This window comes from Megalops cyprinoides, chromosome 9 (genome assembly GCF_013368585.1).
Source record: "Megalops cyprinoides isolate fMegCyp1 chromosome 9, fMegCyp1.pri, whole genome shotgun sequence".
NCBI classification, from domain to species: domain Eukaryota; kingdom Metazoa; phylum Chordata; class Actinopteri; order Elopiformes; family Megalopidae; genus Megalops; species Megalops cyprinoides.
The window spans coordinates 25,005,070-25,030,313 of NC_050591.1; the positions used below are offsets into that span (position 1 = coordinate 25,005,070).

At 44.4% G+C, this 25,244-nt stretch overlaps 1 protein-coding gene across 3 annotated transcripts in view; it reads right to left on the minus strand.

Annotated features, from left to right (window-relative positions):
- Positions 1-6,144: 6,144 nt before the first annotated feature.
- Positions 6,145-25,244, minus strand: part of LOC118783237 (protein CASP-like) — a 148,624-nt gene continuing 129,524 nt past the window's right edge. For 2 of the 3 annotated variants that reach the window (XM_036536999.1, XM_036536997.1), the window contains one exon: positions 23,875-25,198. In XM_036536999.1, coding sequence (XP_036392892.1) covers positions 24,724-25,198 — 475 coding nt within the window. In that variant the 3' untranslated portion in view covers positions 23,875-24,723. Of the gene's footprint in view, positions 7,584-7,894; positions 7,960-8,175; positions 8,257-8,764; positions 8,822-9,009; positions 9,094-9,210; positions 9,328-9,573; positions 9,687-9,981; positions 10,049-10,471; positions 10,609-23,874; positions 25,199-25,244 lie in introns of those variants that run through there. The other variant, XM_036536998.1, reaches the window with a different exon arrangement.

Genomic DNA, 25,244 nt, shown 5'->3' on the forward strand with positions numbered 1-25,244 from the left:
AAGTGTTATGTTTCCCCAACAGCCGTTGTCAGGCCACAGATTTGATATGCATCATTTTGGTACTAATTGTTATATGCTACCATAAAACCAGCATCAGCATGCAGTGCCTGTTAGTAGAGATGGCATGGAGCAGAGAGAATATGTGGGCCGCTAGGATAGCAGCTGTCAAAGCGTGGAGCCACGGCATATTGCTGGAGTATCTAATGGAGACCTGGAGGGACCCATCAAGTGGAAACAGTACAGACGTTCCAGCCCAGCCTACTGTAATGTTCATTGCACATATTGACAAGACCTGAAGGTACAAAGTGTGCAAAGCAATCCACATTGTGAACAGCACTGATGGTGCCTATGAGAACAAAAGGGAAAGGGCCGTCTAACCTGTGATGTATGACTATAATCATTCATGTTTATTATTGACAGAGTCATAGGGATCAAGTGCTAGCCCCAAGCTGTGCAGCGTAATGTCTTAAAGCTGTTCCCAATTATGTGCATAGAACAGCACAGGGAAGAGACACATGGGTTCAGATCAGATATGGCCACACAAAGTCCTGCACCAACCTTTTTCCCCTCCCCTGGTGTCAGTGCTTTGAAGTTGAACGCCTGTTTCGGGCTGCAATTTCCTTTTAATTGCCAATCTTCGGCAATTTGCTACATTGCTGTCATTATGTAGGCTGCTGTCAGCGAAGGCATGCAAGAGACCCCGTTTGCGGCCTGGGGCGCAATGGGGGGGGGGGGGAGAAATTTGAGGGTTAACCCTCTCGGTGGCCCCTCCAAGGCTCCGCGGCACGGCCACAGGCCCCGCTGCAAGCTGAGGACGGAGGGAGATGGAGACAGAGTCTGGCTGCCGCCGTAGTGCCGTCTCCGCGGAGCTGGTCTCCGCAGGGTGTTGTGGGACGCTCGCTGGAGCCCGTGACGCCAGCAGCCCTGCGCGACGATGACAGCGAGGTGCCACAGGGGACGACGCCTGATTAAGAGCGCAGAGAGACTTTGCCGTTAATCTCTTAGTCTGAGGTCGTGTTCTGTGAACGTTCCGGACATTCTGAACATTCCACCTCACTCATATCAAACTCAGTGATGGACTTCATAAATTTTCAGAGATTATATACTGTAACCGAGCCATTACAGGCAAGAGGAAGCTGGCCTCTTTCATATCTGTAAAATTGATGAGGAAAAGGCTTCAATACTGCATAAACGAAATGGTGCTATGTAGCATGCCATGAGACATGGGAGGGTTAATGCGTAGCGCTGCTATGCCGCTGTCAGCTGCCATCACCGCGGCTCTGCACCTCTGCACGGTAAGAGCAGGCTTCGCCACCGAGGGAGCCGACTCCACAGGGCTGAGGTCAAGAGGCTGAGGGGGGGGAGCTGGTCGCGATTGGCCGGGCTCGGTCACATGGCCGGATGACTCAGCCAGCCGCCGTCACAGGAAATCAGCGCAGGGAACTTTCAGCAGGGCATTATGACAATGAAGCCCTGTTTCCATGGAAACACCCTGGGGACAGGCAAACAGGCAGGAACCCACTGCATGCTGGGAGAGTGCAGAGATGCACAGTCAGTTCTGTGGAATTGTAGGGGGTGCGGGGGTGGGTCAATTAAAAAAAAAAACAGGCAAGAACAACGTGCAATTACTTAAATGCGTAAATAATATTTGCAGATACACAGTGCAGCAAATGGTTAGATGGAAGTAAACGTCTGAAAAACTCATTGTGAACCTAATCCAAATGACATTAACAAAAGGTGCTTATGAATGAAACAGGAGCAGTAGCTTCTCTGCAGGTGGCCTGGCTTCTATATTTATCAGAGTCACTCTCATACGATCTCTCTCTCTGTAACACGGCAGCATCACAAATAACATGTTTCCCTATACTGTCGAAATGATCCCAGTGCAAGCAACATCAAAAAGGCACATATTTTCATAAGAAACAGCACTCCTGTGAATATCAGTAAGATGTCTGCAGCATTTTCTAGAACATTTGGCCTGTGGGCTTGGTGCAGTCAAGCGGAAACATGCTATTTATACCGCAGAGTGTGTGGGAAAACAGGGGGACTTCAATTTTTTTTTGTTGACATTAATCAAGATATGTTTATGGTTCTATAAAACAAAACACCCCTCAGTCTCAACCCAACAAATAAAAGCAGCAACAACAAATAGATGTGTAGTCATGTGTAGAATTATTTACTCGTTTTGCATCTCTCCTGGCAGCCGCACATTTCCCATTATCTTAGGACATCTGGGTCGTTCCTGTTTGCAGCAGGGCACTGTGACCCATCATTTGCTGAAATGGAGCGAAAATCTCTCTGAATCCTCTCCTCAGAGGAAAGGAAAAAAAAAGGAAGTGTGGCTGATTCACCTGGTTTCCGGTTGCATTTACTAGGGAGCGCTCATACTGTGGAGCCAGTGAGTCATCTGGAACTCAGGCACTCAAGACACCAACAACAGGCAGCGCGTTCTCACTCACACTCTCTCTCTCTCTCTCTCTCTGACACACACACATTCATGCTCACGCACACATGCTCACACACACACACACATGCTCACACAAACGCTCTCATACACACTCACAGATACACACAAGCATACACATACACAGGCACATGTGCATTTTCTCATACACACATTTTCTCATGTTCAAGCACACACTCAGACACACACCCGCACATATACACACAAACACGCACTCTCCCTCACACACTTGCACACTTGTGCAGGGGAGGGAAGGGAGAAAGAGAGAGGCAGAGAAAACCCAGCATGAGGCAAGTGTTGAATACAAGGACATGTATCTCTACTGCCCTCTGCTGGCCGTATGGTGGAAACTCAAGTCTGAATCATTATGTTTGAAATTAGTGAAAGGGCTTTTTTTTATCACATCCTTTGTTGGCAACTCCTAGATTGCCACAGTCTTGCATATTTACATTACATTTACATATTTTAATACTTACATATTACATACATTTACATCATATTTACATGTTTACATTAGATTATTGCCATTTAGCAGACACTTTTACCCAGAGCAACATACAATCTTTACATGTTATCCATTTATACAGCTGGATATTACTGAGGCAGTTCTGGGTTAAGCACCTTGCCCAAGGGTACAGCAGCAGTGCCCCAGCAGAGACTTAAACCAGCAACCTTTCAGTTATGGGCCCTGCTCCGTACCACTATGCTACATAAATTTCAGGAAACTTGGGGGTTAACCCTCTTGGTGCCCCTTTGCTGCTCCACAGCACGGTTACAGGCCACATGTGTGTAAGCAAAATCTCTGCAAATAATAAAGCTTTTTTTGTAATAAATTATAAAAAGCACCTGGTGCACATGTTCACCTGCCTGAATTAGGCTTTAATGTTTATAAGATTATGCAGTTGATGATTCAAACGCAACACAAAGCAAACTGGTCTCTGGCGCTTCAGGACCAGGGCTGTCTGCTCCCTGCTTTATACTACCAGCGTCACCCCTCTACCTCGCTTATCCCAAAATAGAACAGCGATGACCCTCAATACAGGGATCAAAGACCGAGGAGAAGCCACAGGGCAGCGCACATGAGCACAAAATCCTCTCTAAGATCCACTCCCTGCCCCCTGAACTCTGCACATAGGAAATATTCAGTCACCAGGCCGAAGCCACCATTACGAATCAATAACAAGAGGGGCTTAATCAAAGACATTCCACTCCGCTTCCAGAGCTCCCTGCTATTGACGAAGGCACAGCTGGGGGTCACCCTATCATGCCGTGTGCTTCACACTAAGAGCAGGACGTGGGCATTGCTCACAGCACCAGCAGGGAATCTTTATAAAGTGCCACAGCGTAACCCACAAATAGGAGGAAATGGCAGTGCCACGTTTAGCTTGTGACTGAGAGCATGGCAGAAACACCATTGTCTCAAAGATGCTATGTATACTCTTCATCAGCAAAGCAGATCATCTTGATATGATACAACTTCTATAAAACTATTTTACAATATGATGAACTGTGTTGTAACCTCTCACAAACCTCTAACAAAGCAGATAAAGGGTTAAACTACTACAAGCTGATGAGCCATGAGCCTGGTTTCCACAGATTACAGCTGTAAGAGTCAATGTAAGAGTGAAGCATGTTCTTCTCTTGCTCTCTGAAACACATTTTAAAACTCTAGGGGCATTTTGGACAACAGAAGACAAAGATGTGTGAGGTAAAAGCTACCAGATCTTACACCCTTTATACACTAGAGCTATACAGTATTGATGGCTATGGCATGGTGAAGCTACCCATTTGTGATTCTCTGGTGTGGGTGCTGTGATGGCCGGCAGCTGGCTGACTGAGATGGGTGTCAGAGCCACGGGGGGGTGGAGGGGAACAAAGGCTCAGTGACAGGACTGGGAATGATGAAGCACTCGCACTCCCGGGGCGAAGAGCTGAAGATGGACTTTGAAGCATGGGCCTGTTAGACTCACGCTCTGAGCCCTCAGGGGCCAGTCTAACCACACCCCCTCAAACGAAGAGCTGGGTGGGGGTGGGGGGGTAGGTCTGGGGCGAGGCTGAGCAGGGAGCAGGAAGATGATGGATGGGTCTCCTCTGTGTCCTAAAGGGAGGAACTGATTGTAAGGGCTGCCTCTGGAGGGCACAGCCTTCTGTACTGAGACATAGAAATGTGCCTTTTCAGTATTCCCACTTATCATCACAGAGCATAGGAAATCTCTGGGTTGAAATCCGTATTGTCAGGTATTATGAGATGTCCAGCAGTGTATCACATTGTGCCACAGAGCCATTACACTTAATAAGCCACCCATGGGAGAGGGAGAGAAAAGGGAAGGACTTCCTGGGAGGCCTGCACCCTGCTTTGGGTGATGTCATTGTTTAGACCTGCTCAACCACATCTTAAAGATCTTTTAAAACCTGCAAAACTTCGACATCGGTGCACTTTTGCCCCATTCATAATCCACTTCAGTATCGCATCTCCATTCCAGTAAGGCTGACATCACCACCCACCACTGAGGGCCCTCTCCATCTTAGGCCTGTCCCCAGCCGACTCCTAATGACACATCTAAGAACTTGTTTGTTTCAGGGACGAATATTAACGAGGGAGAGGAGGAGAGATAAACGACAAGCTTTGGGGGGGGGGGCAGCTGTAGCCAGACAGTTTGGTTACTCATTAATGGATGTGTAAAAGCACTGGATCCCGGGCCTTTTAGAGAGGGACGATGAATAATTCAGCCTGTCCAGGGAGCTTTCACAAACTGCTCACCAACAAAGAGACCAGCCGCAAAACATGCCCCAAAGGACTGTGGGTAGAACGGAAGGTCACGCCATGGGACCGACCTTACAGGCACACGTGGCGGGCGTGCCGTGGTTGGCTTAATAATGTCTTTATGTAATTTAAACAGGATTATCAGTTGCAACATGGTTTAACAAAGTGGCTGCCTAATGACAGATACTCTTCGCGTAGCCATTTAGAGGGCAAAAAGGGCCCACCCGCTGCAGACTGAATCTACCACATTGGCCAGCATCTATTAAACCGCACTGCAAGTGCTAATATTGGTTCAGTCAGTGGTATTTTATGCTGCACGGAAGGACTGCCGCGCACTCAAGTTGACCTCAGGGGCTGTTCTAATTAGGTCAGGTACTGAGCTGGCATGAGTGAATATACTCTCACTGAACACTAGAGGAGCTGACGAGACAATATGATAGGATCAGAATATCTGGACTGAGACTGTAAAACCAATTCACAGCGAACACAGTTCTACCATATTCTACCATATGCGTATGCACTCAGTCTTACTATAGAGTCTTACTGTCCTCTGACTGTGCAGTGGCTGGGATTTGAAAACCATGCACACATGTTGTATATGCACGTATGCATATCCTGTAGCTTGAATTGAACATGGAATCATGCCTATGGAGAGAGGTAACACTGCACTGATTATGATTCTGTAATGTGGATGTTTCTGATTTGAAATTGTGAGTAGTACTGTGTCTTATTGAGATGGGAAAACAAATTCTTTGCAAAGGACTTGCTGGACACCGCAACACTGTGCACAGAGCAGGATGTGATGCACGATGAGGACTCCCCACAGTTTCAAGGTCTAAGTCACTCTATCACATAGCAATGGGACAGCTGACAGGCCAGGGGCACAAATGACACAGGACACACCACGAATGCTCAGTCTTTATTTGCGTACAGGAGATATTAAAGAAAGAAAGCAGGAAATAAACAGGAAATACCTTAGGAGGGGAGGGGGGTCCACACAATAACTCACTACTCACCAAAACATAGCGCAATATAAATCTTTTGTTACGGCTACTGCTGAAAATTCCATTCCGCTCACTCTGAATGCCAGTGCACTGTGGCTTTTTAACCAGCCTGACCGCCCAAGGGCCTTCTCTCTCTCCACTGCACTAACAGCCCGATTATCTTTCATCTGTAAACGCTGACTCCCCCTCCACACACACTTAAAGAATTGTTGATTCTTAAATACATTTTTCATTTCTAAGGGAGTATACACACTCTACCAGATAAATATGCGTCTTCCTACCCAAAATATATGCACTACATGCACAGACAGCTCAGTGACCCATATATTTCACATGGGCTCAATGACATGCTGAGGAAAAACTAAAATATATCTTAAATCATTTTTCTTGTTTAAAAATAAGATTTTTTTCTCTGATTAGATATTATGCTAATCGGCAACGCTATTACATACGCCTCCTGTGTTGCGCATGCTGTAAGTGTAATGTATGCCTGTGTTCGTGTGTATGTCACCATGGCCGTGTATTCATACGCGATATCCTGTTTCGTGAGACATTCTTCTCTGCTTTGAATTTGCAAACATCCCATTCTTGGAGGTGACAGCCAAATTTATTACGTGCGATGCTACAGGTAATCAAAGTGGAGCGGCCTGACCAGCTGATATGTTTCCTGTGTCCTGGCCCACACTGCAGCTTCCTGCATGGCTTTGATTTGCTTAGCCTCATTCCCTGTATTATGAGCCCAGATATCATTTCATATTGCAGACAGGTACAAAAGACACACACCAGTTCCAGGTACCATATAACATGTGCGTTTAGCATATAGTATGTGTCTGCCACCTACCATTTAAACATGCAGGAACACAAGCTTAGCGCTCTAATGCATATAATGCTAAATCAATCAATCAATCATAATGAAGCATAAATAAAAAACTGTAATTAATTAAATACCAACAGAAGCCCACAGATTTTGGTCCCTTCAGTGTACTGTGAAAGGTAACAACATGTTGCTTAATTTCTAAATTTTGATTAATAGGAAGTCACATTAGATGGAATTCATCGCATTTAACCAGATTCTAGTAGCTATTTTTCAGAACTGGTAATTACTCACTTATGTCACTGTAAAAGAAGGGTGACACTGGAGTCCATGGGCTTGAAGAACAGAGATAAGCAGCAGTCTATTGCCTGCTTCGGTATTCAAAGCAAAAACCGCCCCCTAGAGGGTCAAAGCCATTACTGCAGGAAAAATAAGGGTCTAACAGGGCTATCCTAGCTCTGGCAAATCCAGCGACATCACTGCCACATGTCCCCATTGTCCCCATTCTCATGGAAACGATGCAGGTGGTCCGAGTACCTGAAAAACACAGGAAAAGCATTAAGACCAACAATCAGTAATGGCTGAACTAACTGTGCCCTGCAGTCTTCCTTTATCCCATAATACAAAACTGTGACACACCTGTCAGTTCTTGTTCAGGAGATCTTAAAAATGATATATAATCTGCACAGAACACAGATATAAGGATAATACCCTCGCCCGTGAGTGCTGTTTAGAAACTGCTTATTTAACTTATTCTTATTGATCGAGAAGCTGAACGCCCCATCGCCTGCACTTGAACAAACTCAAAGAACTGAACCCTCAGAGCGCGGTGATGAAGGTGCACCCACTTCTTTGCACAGTAGGCTGCGCAGTCTCTTCCAATGCTCTCACTCCAAGCCGTTTTATACAGCACCTGCAAAAACAGGTCATTCCATTACAACGGTTACGCCATGCACGTTTTCCAGAAGCAGCTTCGCATCGACGACAACGGAACCATAGGACGTGCGATATAAGAGACTATAAAAGACAACTACACGAAAACCGTGATGACACACAGACTCTTGTTCTACACAGCAGGATTGCGGCTTGTGAATGAGTCGCGAGGATGTCAGGGTCATGCGACACGCACCAGGAAGACCAGGCAGTGCAGGAAGATGGTGTAGAAGAAGGCGATGGTCCTGGCCATCTTATTGGACAGGATCACCCGGCCCTGAAACACAGAGTGTGGTCACTCCTCTCAGCTGGGAGCACCAGCACAGCAGCACGAGGTTCTGTCTCATTCAGAAACACAGCTACACCCTCGCCATGGGAACTGTACCGGTTATCAGCATAACCTGGCAACACTGTATCATCCACTCAAAAACACTTACGTGAGATGGAGTCACAACAGTAATTTGTGGTTTTTTTTTTTTTTTTTTTTCAAATTTCAAAGTGAGTCAAAAAACAACTGACACAGCTGTGTGAAGTGTTGGCAAATGCGTTCATCACGACCTAAATGAAAAGCAGTGCCACACTCGCATGTAATCACAAATCACAACGGGCCTCCCTAAACAGCCATGGAATCCTTGTCAGTAACTGATCAATTCCATAAAATCAGCAATAATAAAATACTTTTGAATACCTACATATCATTAACATGAAATGGCACGAGATGATTAGTTAATAAAATCTGCTGCATGGCCAGACATGTGAAAGGGGACTGTGTGTGACATGCTCACCATGCTGAGAGTGGCCTTGTCCCAGGGGCTGAGGCTCAGATACCTGCGCTGGCGCTCCTGTTTCAACAAACACCTTTTCAGACTCAACATCCTTATGCACAAAGTGAGAGCTTTCACACTTACACAACCTGGTGGAATATGGCAGGGTTTTACAACCCCGGTCTTATATAATGCATGTTCTCAAAATGGGTGGAAAACAACACCCTGTTGAAGATGAGTCAAGGGCAGCCCCTCCTTCTCCTCACCCTCTTGCTGAAGGAGGAGAAGGGGTCCAGTCTCTCCTCATACTGCGACGAATAGCGCATCACGGTGTCATCGCTGCCTCCAGCCTGAAGGGGGCGACAGAGAGTTTAACTGCTTATGTGCTCATATCTTCGCACACTAAAACAGGGGGTCTGCTTGAGTGGCCGCATGTTGCAGTATGCAGCGTTAGACGCAAAACACACCCTGCCCGGGTAGCTCTGCAGAAACTTGATCTTCTCGTACAGCTTGATGTTGTCGGCGCGCAGGCTGTCCAGTTCGCTCCGCAGAACCTGCAGGGTCTGCTGCATGGACCGGTTCTCCTGGCAGAGGGAGACAGGGAACGGAGTGTGAGGGAGGCGGACAGAGTGTGTTTGGAGGGGCAGGGAAGAAGGAGAGGAAGGAGGACAGAATGTGAGAGAGGTTTTGGTGTTGGAGCGAGAGATTACAGTACAGAGTCAGGAGGCAAAGTCTTAGTGTGAGTTTGGGGTTATGAGTGCTGCGGGCGCTGAAGTTCTGGGCATTGTGTCGGTCAATATTAGTGTCTCAGGACCGCTGTGGCGACTCACTGCCTCCAGCTCCTGGTTGCGGGAGCGGAACCTCTCCCTCTGACTGGAGATGATGGAGAGCAGGGAGTCCATCTGTCCCTGGGGCAGTTCCACCTGCGGAGCCACAGCTACACCTGTGCAGAGCACATGCACACACACGCACACACAAACACACGCACATACACGCAGACACACACGCACACACAGAGGACTCAGAACACTGAAGAATACCTGCATATCTACCAGCCTCCACCAATGTATGGCGCACATATTTGCGGGGGCACACCCTGTTCACGCACGCCAGTTAGCATGCTTTTCATTTCTCCTTCTGGTTTCTAAAGCTTCATAGTGATACGTTGCATTCTACTTGAAACAGCAAATCAACTGATCACAGTGCTGTTCATCTGAGCTTTAAGGGGAGGTGCGTACCTGAGAAGAGAGCCGTGGCCTCCTTGATGGGCTCAGGGATTCTCTCCAGCTGATGGAAGTCTGCCCCCTGAGGAGAGGACACACTCAATCCTTTACCTTTCTCAACAAGATGCTGCAGACACACACTAAGCTGAGCTTTATCTGGTAATGTGGACTGTCTTCTTGGCTGTTAATCAGCAGGCCACATTCATCTTAATGCCAGGGCTCTAAAGGTTATGATTGTATGATAAAACAAGTACTTCCAGCCTCTGAATCTAAAGGCCCTTGTTATATAAGGTGCAACATATGGCACAGGACACCAGGTGAATGAGGGAGGTCTACTCTAAGAAAATGGGCAGCTATGCAAATTCAGTGCCTCAATTACAAATACAATGCTTGTAATCCACAGTAATTACTAAACACTACCAAGTCATGAGTAACGAGTAAGCTGATTGTTCAGGCAGGGTGCTGCCTGCCCCTGTGAACTGGCAGCGCCAGGCCAGGTGCCCACCTCAGCATCGGGGCGCGACAGCGATGACATGCCCTGGATGGTGCTGAGGTCGTGCTCCAGTTTGAGTATCAGCTCCTTCTGCTCGGCGCTGGTCCTCACCGCCTCAGAGAACTCCAGCTGCAGCTGCGCGTAGCGGCCTGCCCGGCACAGCAGCCCAACACACCCCCCAAATACACACAGGGCATTACCTCACCGAAACACCATCTCTCACATTAACCTCCACCACCGCACTCTGTTTCACTCACGCAGAGGCAGGGCGATTCAAGAAGCGCACCAGAGAAAAAAAAAGAAAAAAAAAAAGGCAGTGAAGCTTGCACATCTTCCTCAAGCAACATCACGGTCAATAAATATTTCAGCTGCTTTTCGGTTTTAATGTTATTGCGCCTGAACATCACAAATTCTGCAGGGAGATTTTTTTTTCTATCAAGTACACCATCTTCCAATTTTCTTAATGAGAGTATAAAAGTCAAAATTTGGCATCCTACTAGTGGTTACACAACTCCTAGACATGATGTAATCATTCTGAGTGACTTGGGAAAACTCTGATTCCACGCCAACTAGCGTTTTATCAAATTAGCTCAATTAAAGTGACTAAAGACCGTATTTTGTGTCATCATAATAAAATTCAGCCACGCTTCATGGATCTCAAAGTGCTTTAAAGTAAGGGGGTCAACCAAGCAGCAGGACCCATCTGAGTAGTGCCAAGCATTTCGCATCAGAACACTCACCACACACATCTGGAGTGGATGAGGAGGGATTTATTCGTGAACTGGAAGATGACTGGATGGCTAGACTGTGACCGGCAGACAGATTTTACCAGGATGCTGGCAGACCCCCTGCTCTTTGTGAAAAGGGTTGTGAGATCTTTCATGACTACAGCGAGCCATCTGAAAGGTGTGAAAGGTATAGTCTCTCACAGCAATTTCTGCACTGAGCCATTGGTTTTCTCCATGGTCCACAGTGAAGACACACTTGGGAATCTCTCAGTGGATGACATCACATACAGTTGTGTTCCCTTTAATGTAAAAAATAAACTGTCCACTTACCATGCAGTAAGAGCAACCCCCCGTTTTCTCTCTCCATTCGCAATCCATTATAAAACATTATAAAACAGTAATTCATTCATTACAAGAAAAAACTTCAGAAATGACACACGTGGAACAGGCGCAGTTCTCTCTTAACCTTGGTGTAAATGTTGCACGTGTGTGAGGACAGTGTTTTCTGAAGGTGTGGGAATAATAGCTTTTGATTTCCAGGAAAGTGAAAACCCTTTGCGTTATAAGGAGCATGTGTAGGTTGAATTTTACTAAATGCAATTTTTAAAACATGTTCACTGTTCAGAATAAAACCTTTCCTCCCAACCTGCAGTCCATGTTCATGGGAAAGAGCAAAGCTCCCGGATAACAATGTGCTCTACTTTCATCCTCCCTTTAAAGTATTCAGGCAGATGAGAGTCACACTCCTAAGCTTAGCACAGCAAACCTTGAAGGAACTGACTGCAGTGAGTCTGCAGAAGACAGATGAAACTGATCTTATCAAAATATTACGCTCAGATAAGTCCTTCTCCATAGGCACCCATTATCTGATTGTGCCATATGCATTACCTTTTCATGATAAGTGGGTAAGTGATGATAACTGTAGATTTTACCGAGGATATATTAGAGAAAAGGAATGGGGAGTACGTGTAGTTGACAAAGGAAAGCCATTTAAACATTTGTCAGCGCACTCGCTGTGACAGCATGGGCTTCACACATTACGCATACAGAGCAAGGGCATACTGGATTCAAGCCAGAGTAATGGTCTGGTCTGTGTATGACATCACCCTCCTGTCGTGAGTGGTAGCATGTTGCCCAAGTCTCCAATGCCATGGACACAGTTTTTTTGGCACTGCAGGGCAAATGTTGTTAACAGCCTCTTGGCCATATGGTACAGAACAGTATGGTTGTTACTGGACTGACTTCCTGCTAATATGTGGGGGAATAAGTTTAATTAGAGCTGAGACCTGGGCCTACTGACAGGAGAGTGAGGGCTCTGTGAATATCCATAAAGGACAGAGCTGCCACAAACTGTCATTCACTGTTACTGAACCATTAGAAAATGACCACACCAAAAGTACAATGCTCTACAAAGCAAAACTCTGATTGGTTCAAATTATGGCAAAATATTTCTATAACCCCTGCTGCTCTTTCATTAGGTCTTATTCAATACCTAAGCAACACTACTGTGCATTTCTAACCCTGCCTGAACTAATAGCTGGTTAACTGATCGAGGGTTACTGGCAATGAATGGTTATTTGTGGTAAAACTCAAATTTTACTATGAGGAGCCCATAGTCTGCTTTGTATCTTTTGGAGCTGAAGAACTACCGACGAGACTATCCGATGTTCATAAGCCTATCCACTGCAATAAAACCAAGATGTTTTAACAATGGGCTTACCTTCAGAGCACTTCTGAAAATACTGCGATTGTAATGGTGATGGCACACACAGGTAGACAACAAATACATCACACACCAACTTCTGTGTTTGTATAAAAGATATTTACTTCAATTATCACACCTAGGGTGCTAGTGAATAATAATAATAACAATAATAATAATACATTGTGTGAGTTTCATACAGTGATATTGCTTCTCCATATTGTATAGGGACTGTCTTACAGTGCTGAGAACAGACTACATGACTTACACGTTAGGAAAAAAAAATTACACTGAACAAAACCGAACAATCCAAATAAACAAAACAAAAAAATAAAAATTACCAGAGGAAAAGAGGTGGGTTTTTTTTTTAACTGTTGGAGGAAATCACAACAACCTTCCACTGCCAAAACCGTGCAGCGTCCTACCACGCCACAGAAAAAGACTGGCTGTAACGAAAGCGGGCTTGGTGGACTTCTCTGCCCGTCTGATGGACAGCGCCACTCTGGCACTGCAGGGGATGCAGAGAGCGGGACAGCTACAGGGGGTCAGCCTGAGGGGCCGGATCAGCATGGAGCCAGGGCCGAGACTGGCCGAAACGGCGTGACGTCCTCCTCCGTTACGTTTCAAAGCAGTCTTTTATATTCCCCGGAAAGTGAAAAAAAAAAAACGCAGAAAGAAGCAAAACTATTGCTCTCCTTCATGACGGACGGGGAGCTGCCCGATGCTCCCGACACACAAGTAATACCACACACAAGCCTGACGGTGCTAGGTCCTGCCTTCTGTCGCTTCATGCAAAACTCATAGCTGAGGACCAAGTGTTAGAGGAAAAAGTGAACTGCACTCAAACTCGCGGTCAGCTCAAGTGCTGCTTTCACTCAGAAAGACACTTTTTTGGTTGACCAGACTTTTTTTTTTTTTTTGTAACATCAGGGTAGCAAAACTTCAATGTGAAGTTTGGTAACAAATCACAATAACCTCAAACAAACAAAAAACCTAAATAAGGAACAAAATACACCAACAAACCCTATGGAAGCCACATCTGTACAACTGAGGTCTCCAGCCAAATCAAGCACTAGCTGAACTTTGATAGCCTGCTAAATAAAAAACAGCTCGAGGGAAAGCCTCCCAGTACAGTTAACGGCTCTTGAGTATCAGGAAAAACCCCTCAGTTATTTAATTATTTGGTATACGATTGTGTTCCACCACAATCCATTAAAAAGCTCATTAAAAAGGTTGTTACCTTTTCCATTAATTTTTTTTGGAAATCCATTTAATTATACATGGCAGGGCATTCTGGGCCCTCATTACTCCTAATTACATAACCTGTAATGCAAACAAGACAAAATTAAATGACAACCTGTGATTTTGGATTCCATGCATGTATCAATTTTGACCGGTGAAACTTCACTTATGAAATACAAAACGAATACTACAAACGCTGCCTATAGTAACAGGTTGGAGACCTCTGGCACTTACAGGTTGTGAGTGGGTGTGGCTCCATAACCCAACCCCTTTTTTTCATAGATACCGCCCCATCCCTTCAGGTGATAAAAGTAGTGTCCCCGTTTCCAAGTAATCAGCTGAAAAATATTCTTCTAGAAAAAGACTGCTTATAAATCTGGTAAAGTAGTAGTAAAGTGAGAAATGTGACAAGCCACAAACTGGCAGCATGTACAGTTACTTTTTTTAAGTTTTTTTTTCTTTTTTTAAACAAATTGTTAATGCAAATCTGTGTACAGCAGCCTCTTATAAAGGTCTAAGACTCTGCAGTAGGATATGGCCAAACATCAGATACAAGAGAAAATCTACAAAACAAAAGTACTGATTTAATAAACTACATGACTTCTGCAGAGGAGTATGAAAGCTCCAAACTCACATAAATCATGAGCAGACAGGTCCCCTCAGTCAGCCAATCAGAAACAGGGCCTGCTCGAGCAGTGAGACGCAAGGTGTATGAGCTTATATGAGAACCATCAGGAGGGCCTCTCTGGACCCTGGTTAAAAAGGAGGGGGTCTGATGCTACACTGCACAAGGCAAAACAAACACTTATATCACACAAAAGAGAGTTCCCTGTGGACAACAAAACATTTCAGAACAAACAGAATCTAATTAGCAGCAAGGCACTGTGGGACAAGTAGTTTTATTCAGCATCACTGTAGTCCTCCGAATGGACTCATGCTTCCACAGCTGCAAGCCTTTGTGTTGGTTACTTTGAGGAATGCAAAATTACGAAAATCACTTGTTGCTTCAGTGTTATCAATCAGGGGAAATTCTGCACCAATTCAGCTCTTCTGATATTTAACTCTTCTAAGGTTTTCCAAATGCAAAGCATCTAAAGTAGCAATAATATTAGGGTAATGGTCTAACCGGACCATGCAGACTGAGATAACTGACATCCTCTACAAAGCACCAGAGCATGAATCCACATGGATTACTCTCAGTGGAAAGCTTCATAGCTCACACATTCCCACAGCATTAACTCTACTGGCCCAGAGAATCTCTTAAACATCGAGGAGTGAAGAGGACAAAAGTAAAGGGCTTTGCCAGACATAAGACATGAAACTCCCCCCCATGCGTTAACTGTATCCAGATGGCCACATTTGGGTAATTACCCAACCTCCCGCTTTGTGGCAACCAGTATACGACTACCAGGAATCTCCTACCATACCCTTAAATATTGGTGCTAGTAAAGTGGAACAAACTGAATTTACAGCCTTGGCATGCGTTATGCTGAAATGGTACTGCTATCTTTCATGATTCATTTTCCTCCTTACGAATGACATCTCCTTTAACAGACAACAGGAGGAGGCGGGGCTTTGATCACCACTACTGCACACTGATCTCAATTTCTCTTCTTTCAGCATGTCTATGTTGTGCCTCAAAGGTATCACAGAACACAATGTACCTTCGATAACGAACTTCCACGATCAGACAAAATGAAATTAAAGAGATGTGAAAGGAAACGAGCCAGACCATAACTAAAATAAATCTACTGCAAGTCAAATCCGTTCCAAAGTGCTCCTAATGGCCGGTCAGAAATTGTCAAAGACAACGAAAAGCAGATGGATTTCCTGCCAAAGATGTTCTCCCTGTAGTCAAACAAAAAACAGTCAATCATTTTTACAAAGGAAACTGTAAAAAAAAAAATAGGATTCTGCCAATAAATGTCAGGGACCTGGTTATATTCATACGGTTTGCAGCTGGTCTTTCCAAAGAGACAATGGTTTTGCTTAAAACTGAAACAAAAGTGTGAAAACAGGTGCAGGACAGTCAAAAACTCATTAAATCACTCCAGGGATACTTCTGATGTGTCTGTATAGAAGTGATTCTCAAAGTCCTGCAGGAGTCCAAGCACACACACATACACACACTCTCACAGGTTTTTAGTCCTGATGTGCAGCGCAGAGCCTCTAACCTCTATATCAATGCTAGATATTTGTATTAATACTTAAAAACAAAACAGAACAAATGCAGAACAGCTTCAGGAGTCACTATTAGGATATATCTTCTCATCTGTACAACTTTATATGACAGTGTATAGAATATCTATAGCAATTTGATTTAGTTCTATAGAAAAATATTCACAAGGGCAAGCTCCTGATTTTTTCATACTGATTATGATGAATCCAACATAATTACTCTGAGTGAGGACATTTGGTATTGAAGATTCAGCTGCATCCTTGTATGTTTTCAAGGTGCACAAAGATAAAAACAGAAAAACACAAAAACTACAGAAATTACTGTGTAAAATGCCCTTTGTATGAACCAGTGTCGCTTTGGGTGCTTGCTCCTGGACCCCGCAGTTGCCTCCCCTTCTTCAGAAAGATAATTACAAAGCTTACCCGTTCTTTCAGAAAACTACAGACGAGTGCACATCTATGACAGGGACCTACACATTGAAGGTGCCTTCCCTGCTATTGGCTATCAGCAGAAATATACAAACGGACACAACAACACAAACAAGAGGTCTGACATCTGTGCTACTCAGACTCAATGTAGCACAGTATCGAGAGCACAGCGATCCTCTCTCCCGTGCTCAATCATATTTCTTTTTGTATCATAAAAACAATAGGAAAAAAGTTTTATCACTGTCTCAAAAATGTTTTGGTCCTTAATGAGTTTTGCCATCTATTTTAAGCCATCTGGATTTTCTTGTGTTTTATAGAGGCCTAAGCATGAGTTTGAATCCTGGCTTTATTCAACATACACTCTTCACCTCACATCAATCAGACAAACCCAATGATATGAACAAATAATGCTATTTGGAGGCTTATCCAAAGTGAAGGTAATATTTCTTTAGTCTGCTTTTCCAAGGTGCTACAGCAATCTGTCAAGCCAAGTGCCAGCCTGACTGGCAATGAGAGAACTTGCAATGGAGCCCTGTAATAAAACGCTATCCATTTACTGACCTTAATGAGGCTCTAGATATTCGGAACATTTAAAACCCGTGTTGCCATGACTATTTGGTTTTCATTAAATCACACAAAGAGTTCCATTTGTTTTGCCCAGAATGCACACAAACACACACACACACATTTTAAAAGATAAATTCCCCTACGACATAGAAACCAATAATTTAAATGTGAAATGCCTACTGAGTCAATAGGGAGGACTTAGCAGTGTTTGAGGATTACAGTATAAGGAGCCAGCGGTTCTTGAAGGGATGGGATGAACATTACAGTGCAGACAGAAAATGGTTCTCAGGAAAGAAGCAAGAAATAATCAGTACTGGAGTTATACTTTCCAACAAAGTCTTCTTACAGCCAACCAAGCAAAGATTTAATGCCTGGAGAATAACACCACAATACACACTAATGATCAAAAGAGGAGATGACTGCTCTTACTGACAGCTCCTCTCATCTGATTAAACATAAGTTTACAACTGACTAAAAGATGGCAGACTGTGTTAAACCAAAACAAGCTGCGAGCAATGTGTTTTTCCCTTGGATTTTCACAATTATAATAAAAGTAAGATGATTGTTTTGAAGACCAGCTAATCTTTCAGGCAGTGTTCACTTTCTGAGAGGAAGGGTCCAAGGTCAGAAGAGAGATTCTCTGGTCTGTCAGGTGAGAATGGTAGAATACACTGCCGTTGTTTGAGCAAGCCCTTAAGAATCTTCACTGCATGTTGTATCTATGGAGCTGTGGCAGAGATGCAGAGCTCAAAGCCCTACTGCTCAGCTTCCTAAGCTCCAGTTCACGTAATGACAGACCAAGGGCGACACACATCCACCCAACGAATCAGCAACTGCGTTGAGCTGCACACATCTTGGAAGCCCAAGTTCACTCTCTCTGACTCTCAGGTGCTACACTCACCTACAAGCCCCGGCTGGAACAAAGCTATACTTTCTAGATGGATCCTACAGATCTATGTGGAAGACACTGGCCTTGGTACAGACCTCCATCATCTAATAACCTTCAAATCTCTCTAAGGAGATGGTTCAAATGTGACATGATCTTGTCATCACAGCAGTGCATCAGAACTAACAGTCGCACTCCGAGGGAATCTACATCATCCTAAACCCTAGGCCCAAAATTTGCATTTCAGAACTGCATATAGCACTATCAACTGGCCACACCCTGCACATGGGTATGGCTGACAACTGTCTTTGAACATCAGTTAGTGAACACATCTTAGAACCTTGGCTTTATTATATAGTGACTACAGTATAACGCTGCAATGACTGCAGAGCACTATGAGTTGGACAAAGGAAAACAAAACAAGAACCAAAACCGTTGTGTCCTGAATAGAGCACATCTATACTGAGGAGACCGTAGGAAAATCTGAACAGATCTAAGCCTGGAGTGTAGGGGTTGGCACTCATTCACCACATTATTGGATTTGAGCTGTATTCAGCCATAGGCAGCATCACAGCAGCTGTATTACATTAACATCCACGTACACACACTGACACGTACAAGTCAAATTGATACAGTCGTGATTATGTTCTTACAGTGACACAACATGACAGGACGAAAATGCTAAAAATCATCTCAAATGCTCCAAATAAAATTACGCAAAAAGCCTTCCCTTGACATTTTAATTTTTAAGTAGCGACTGCACAGGGCTTGGTACTCAGTATAAGACAGTGGCTGAGTGTTACCATATAAAGGGAAAGGAATCAATCCAGTGCTTCGGTCCAAAGTTGTCTGACTCCCCTGATCACAAACAGGTTGAGCCCTCTCACTGCATTAGTTAAAGAGCAATCCATTAACAATGACAACATCGTGCTCTTTCTGGACTGCTGTCAAGGCACTCGCATGACTTCAGACAGCCTGGAAAAAGAGCTCTCAGACTAGTTAAGTGCTTCGCTGCAATGTTTTCCCTTTTAAATACTGCGACATTAAACGAAACAGTCTTGACTTCCACTCAGACAGGCCAGGGAGTGCGGCAGAATCAAGCCACGACTGCAGCTGCCAGCCATTTTACACTAATTGCAAAGATGGTGTGCATTAAATCTAACAATGTAACATCAAATACAACTGACAAGGAGCCAAGCGTTTCGGTCTATTGTGCTTTTAAAAGGAAACCCTTACAAACAACTGCTGAAGACTTATGGAGAAAACGCAGTAATATCACAAATGGACAGGAAAAACCCATCTACAGTGACTTTTACTCGGTTTATAGCTAATTACAATTAAAAGTGCCTCTTCCTTCTCCAAATATATAAGAGCTGGAATGTGATTGAGCTGCTTTAACCTTTTGGTTCCTTTCTGTAGTGGCTTGTGTCTCCACATTGCATTTACAACTGTATGCGTGCCATCACTTGCTTGTGGTCACTGTCTGACTCCAGCTCTTAATTAAAACACAAGAGTGGACCAATGCCAGTCAGTACAAAAGCTTCAGGGCAACTGGTCAGACAAAGGAAGGTCCAGGACTCTGGGTAACTCTTTGGTTTGAAACCAATGAAGAAAAAGGCAAAATGGACTGGGGCTGCACTGGTGCCCCCCTGTATCCGCAGCCCATCATGGAGGAGGAGTGGTTTGGAACCAGGAGGGAACACCTTCATATGCAGTTTTTCCATTCAGCAAGGACGTCCACAGTTACACTGCTCTCCAGAGTAATTGCATTACTCTAGCCAGGCTGTGGGAGAGGCCTAGGGCAGTGGAGCGGGCGGGAGTTTTAGAACCAAACGGTTAAAGGCAGTCGGGCTGCAGGATCAGGTGGAGGGCCTGTGCTTGGTTTGCAACCATATGTCAAGGCATTCGTTTCCCAGAGTCCTGCGAGACATCCCCTTCTCAGAGTGCCAAGGGAAGAATGAAGTGCGGGTTTACGCCATCACCATGCCAATCCGGCCTATGTGCAGTTAAGTGCTTGCTTGAGCTGAAACTGGAGAGGACTATGAATGTGGCTGTGCCACCTATGATGCTTTGCTATTTAGTCACTGTTGTGTAGACAGACGTAAAACAAGGCTTTGTCCTTTTAGACAAAGATAGAAATCATTTGAGCAGTATTAATAGAAAATGCATAATAAATTTTATGTGGGCTTAAAAAAATGAATTCCGAGGAACTGTTATGCATGTTATTAGCCATGATACTTCTCAGGTACAAAAAAGAAAGTCTTGCCTGTCAAGAGTGCTTGTGCTCATAATATGTGTTAAGCAAGCCTGCCTCTGTCAAAAGGGAACTCTGCTTAAAAAAAATCAACAATTTGCTATGTGTGATAGTACTTATGAACATGAATAAAGTCATACGCATATGCTGCTGACAACAAATATATATCAACATAACGTATACTGACACCCAGCACTGGATCTTGTCACACACTGAGTTTTTCAAGCAGGTATGAATTCATAAATAACACACACCAAATCAAACACACCAAATCATTGATTTAGACCAGCCTTCTGCTTTGAGGCAAACCACTTGTAACAGTTTGCAGTGTTCAGTCTCCATGTTCACTTTGCTAAGAGAAACAAATACACAACATCGACGTCATTATACAGTACATAAAAGTGAACAAATCAGAATATTGTACTTAAAAAGGCTTACTCTAAAAATACCGCACACATAAACGTCACCTATCAGTTATGAATTTGCATTGTATAGGACTAACAGCTCTTGTATTTAGTGTGTTCCTCATCCAGCTCTTATACCTGTTTTAGATGGAGGACAAAAGCAGTAGACAGTTTTTAAGAGCATTACTGCATTTAAAATGCAAATGAATCCATGACAAAATTAAAATTAAATTTGTTCTGTTTACAGAACATGCAATTATGCAAGATGATTTAAAGTGAATCTTACAAAGCAATGACCTAATTTGGCTTTTGACACGAGTGGATAATTTCATAAATCAAATCAGTGCATTACTGGACATGAGTCACTCAGCATACAGTTACTGTTAATGCCAAGCCTTGTGAAGAGCCATATGTGCTGTAACATCCAGTAGCTGACAAGATCCTCTCAGAATATACTGAAAGAACCACAAACCTAACATGTTCTTTTCTGGAACGACATCACGGGAGTTGAACTGGGCCTTTGTGTCCTTCAACATCCACCTGACTCGACTACTGGGTGGGGGGGGGTATTCAAAGCAGAAGAAATCGATCAGAACAATCGAGCAAGTCCCCATGAATCAAGCTACAGTAAAAAACAATTTAATGCCATGGATGAAGAGGTTTGTGGACTCATAAACAGGAGGCCCACAGCCTCCTGGAGTCAAACTGGCTGGGTTAGGGACACCACCCGACTGTGGACGGGGACGACACCGGGCTTGGGAGCAGTTCAGCTGCTGGGGGGCGTGGAGCGAGAGACTGGGCATCAATGTACACGCAGCATGCAGACACAGTCACCTCTCCGGTGAGAGGAGCGCAGAACATGGAAATCAAAGACTGACATACAGTATCATCTCCATTTCAATCGAGCACACTCGCGTGTTCTGTACGTCTGTCCTCTTAAAACACCACTTCAAAGAAAAGAAAGAAAAAAAACAAAAAACGCACAAATAGTTGCAAAGTTAAATCATGAACAGTGAATGCCGTATATATAATGCTATCATGATCATGTTCCTTACGCATTTCGTTCAAAACAATGTAAAGGACAATGTTAAAATAATCTTCAGAGTTCATTAATATACATGTATGACAACTACATCTTGTAAATATTACCCAATACTGCCGGCAGTCTATCAGTCTAAAAAAATGTAACTTGCCCCAATTATAATCCCTTCAATAATAAAAACAAACAAACAGAAACAAAAATCCAATCAAATAAGACATCAAATGAAAAATACAGCACCTATAAATAAGCAGAACCAAAAACAAACTTCTATATATGACTTTAAGATATGGCGATAATAGGAATCTAAATACCAGCTACTTTGAAAGAAGCCGTATAACTGATACAACAGCTTAATAAGAAAGAAACGGTGGCAGTTGTGCACTCTACATGTGTGCAGTTACGTACAAATAACCCCACACAGACGTATAAAAACACACCCGCACTGCAAACTCACTCATTCGCTCGCTCACACCTACGAGGGCGGGGCCAAGGGGCCCCCGTACACACCCACTCACACACAGACAAGGGGGAGGCAGTGGGCTGGCAGGCACTAGGAGCTTATGTCAGGGGAAGTGAGGGGGGTGCACTATGTGTGTGTGTGTGTGTGTGTTTTGGAGTTTGCTTCATTGTGTGTATTCCTTGTGCATTTGAAGGTGGTTGGATTTGGGGGAAAAAAAAAAGGAGTGTTGGCTTGTGTTTTGTTGTTTTTAGTCTCTTTCCATCTCCCCATCTCAATCAAGCAGAGCGGTGGCTTGAGAACTTTTAACTCATTCATAAATATATTCATAAAGGGCAGCCTGAGTCTGACAGTAATGCAATGCAGAATGATAATCACTGGGCAGATACTGAACACACCAGTGGTGCTCACATACGAATGGAGATTTTGCTCCCTTCATCGTGAACACGGTAAAGATGCAGACTGGCGAGCAGCCTTTTACTCAGATGGTGGAGGAAGCTGGAACTGACACTCACTTCACACCTTGTTGATGTGGTACTTTGGTATCTCAACATCTGCTTATGCTCAAACTGACTGGCAGCTTCACCACTGTCTGCTGGCAATGCGTTGGTCTACCCAGGCCTAATTTCACACACTGGCAGACAAGCTACCCTTTACAGATACATTTCATGCAATTTGGAGGGAGAGGCTACAAGATGAGACTGTAGGTAACAGGTGCTTAGCATGTGTGTCTTCACATGTTTTGTGTATGTACAGAGTACACACAAGGAGGAGGTTTTTCCATATGTATTTACATATATATATACGTATGTATAACTGTATACATATATATACACACTGTCCAGTAAGCACTGTACACTGTATATATACGGGATGTGTATACGTTTTGAATGTATGTGAGTTTATCTATACACACACATCTGTATGCAATCTGAATAGCAATGGCTATGACACCCTAAATGAGAGCCAAAGCCAGACAGTGCCTCGCTAAAGGAGAGCTTGAAGGTTGGAGTATACAATAAAGTGAGCTGTGCAACTCCCGTCATTCTCAAAACTCAAACGTAACCGTTTCTCTGCGTGCCACACAGTGTAGTGCCCGGGCCACACTGCCTGCCCAGGTATGAGGTCGCTCTCAACAGTGTGGTTTTGTGGTTAGAGGTTAAAAAGCAGGTTCTTTTTTTTTTTTTTCATAAAAATATTGAGACAAAGTATTCTCCACGTGTACACTTTTTTTTTTCTTCTTCTTCCTTTTCCTGATTTTGGCCAGAAACGGAGCGTTTTAAACAAACGCTCTCAAATGGCCCAAATATAGTTAGCCCAAATCAGTTAAAGCTATGATATAAATGTGCACTACAAAGAGTTCTAGAACACTTACAGAAGTAACACTACATCAGCTACCACAAAGATTTCTCGAGATTTTTCTGTGTTTCCTGACGTGACCTTTTTTTTTTTTTAAAAGTTAAAAAAAAAACTGTGAACTAAAGTGATATTTTCTTTTTTTTCCTTTCAAAGTTTTAAAACAGTAACTGTTTTTTGTTGTAATTTTCCCTCCCTAAATTTCTAGGAATCCGAACTATTATTGTTTAGAGTCGGCAGACTGTGCAATCTCTTCATGGCAACCAAATTGCTATAAAACTTTTTTTTTTTCCTTCCTTGGAATTAAGAAAAGAAAAACGCTGATTCCTCCACAAAGTAGTTCAAGGTGTACTGGAGACTCACTGCCATTAGATGGCAGATGGGTAGGGACAGAACGATGGGGTGGGTGAGGGAGGGGGTCTCTTCTGTCTTTTCCCTCCCAGACAAACACCCGTTTGTAGATGTTAGGCCCTGGGTTTATGACCTCTCTTCTGTTCATCTTTCTTCCTGGATCGTCAGACAGACTCAGAAGAAAAAAAATGAAACAGAGCCCACAGAGAAAAAATAAAACAAACGCACATGCACGGACACAGGAGAAAAAGGCAAAAAGTTGTAACAGTTATTCAGCTTGAGTGTGAAAAAAATCACTGAGAAGATGCTTTCAAAAACACTTTGAGGTGACGGATGATGGACCAAAAAAGGAATTAAAAAAAAAAAAAAAAGAACAATAAAATAATTGCTTCTGTTGACAGTTTTGATCCTCCAGATCTCCAGAGGGACTTAATGCTCCTTGTATGTATATTAATCTCTGGCATTGCTTTGCAGCTCTGGCTGATGGTGTTTGGAACCCTGTGGCCAGCAGGGGGTTTAAGTGCTTTTCTCAGTAAAAACAGACCGAGCAGTTTTTTTTTTTTTGAAATCCCTCGCAGGGCTCTCTGCCCACCTGTTCTCTCCCTCTCAGGTAAAGAAAACGTGGGAGCGGCCAGCATCGCCGTGCCTTCGGCTGCGCAGTCAGCTCCTCAGAACTCCCACTCGGACGGCTCCTCGCGGCTGGCGGCCTTCTCCAGGCGGTGGATGATGTTGTTGAGGTTGGCGGCCTTCTTCTTGCGCAGGCTGCTGTCCCTGGGGTTGCGGGCCTCGGGGAAGCTGAAGAGGCCGACGGGTGGGCCGCCCCGGTGGCTGCTGGTGCCGGGCGCGCTGGAGACTGAGGTAGCGGCGTCCTGCGGGGCGGGCGAGCGGGCCGGCGTCCCCGCGCCTCCTTCTTCCTTGGCCTCTTTCTGCTCGCCTCCCTCGCCCGCCGGGGCTCCCCCGAACTCGTCGGCGCCCGCGGCCCCGCTGGGCCGGCCCTCCACCGTGCCGTCCGACTCGGTGCCGTCACAGCTGTCCCCCTCGCCCCCTTTGGCCACCCGGGACGACGGGGAGCCTCCCTCTCCCGCCGCCCCAGCCGCCCCAGCCTGGATCTCCTCGATGAACAGCTCCCGGCGGATTCGGGATCTGCAACAGGAGCACAGAGTCACAGAGTTAAAATCACTGTACACTG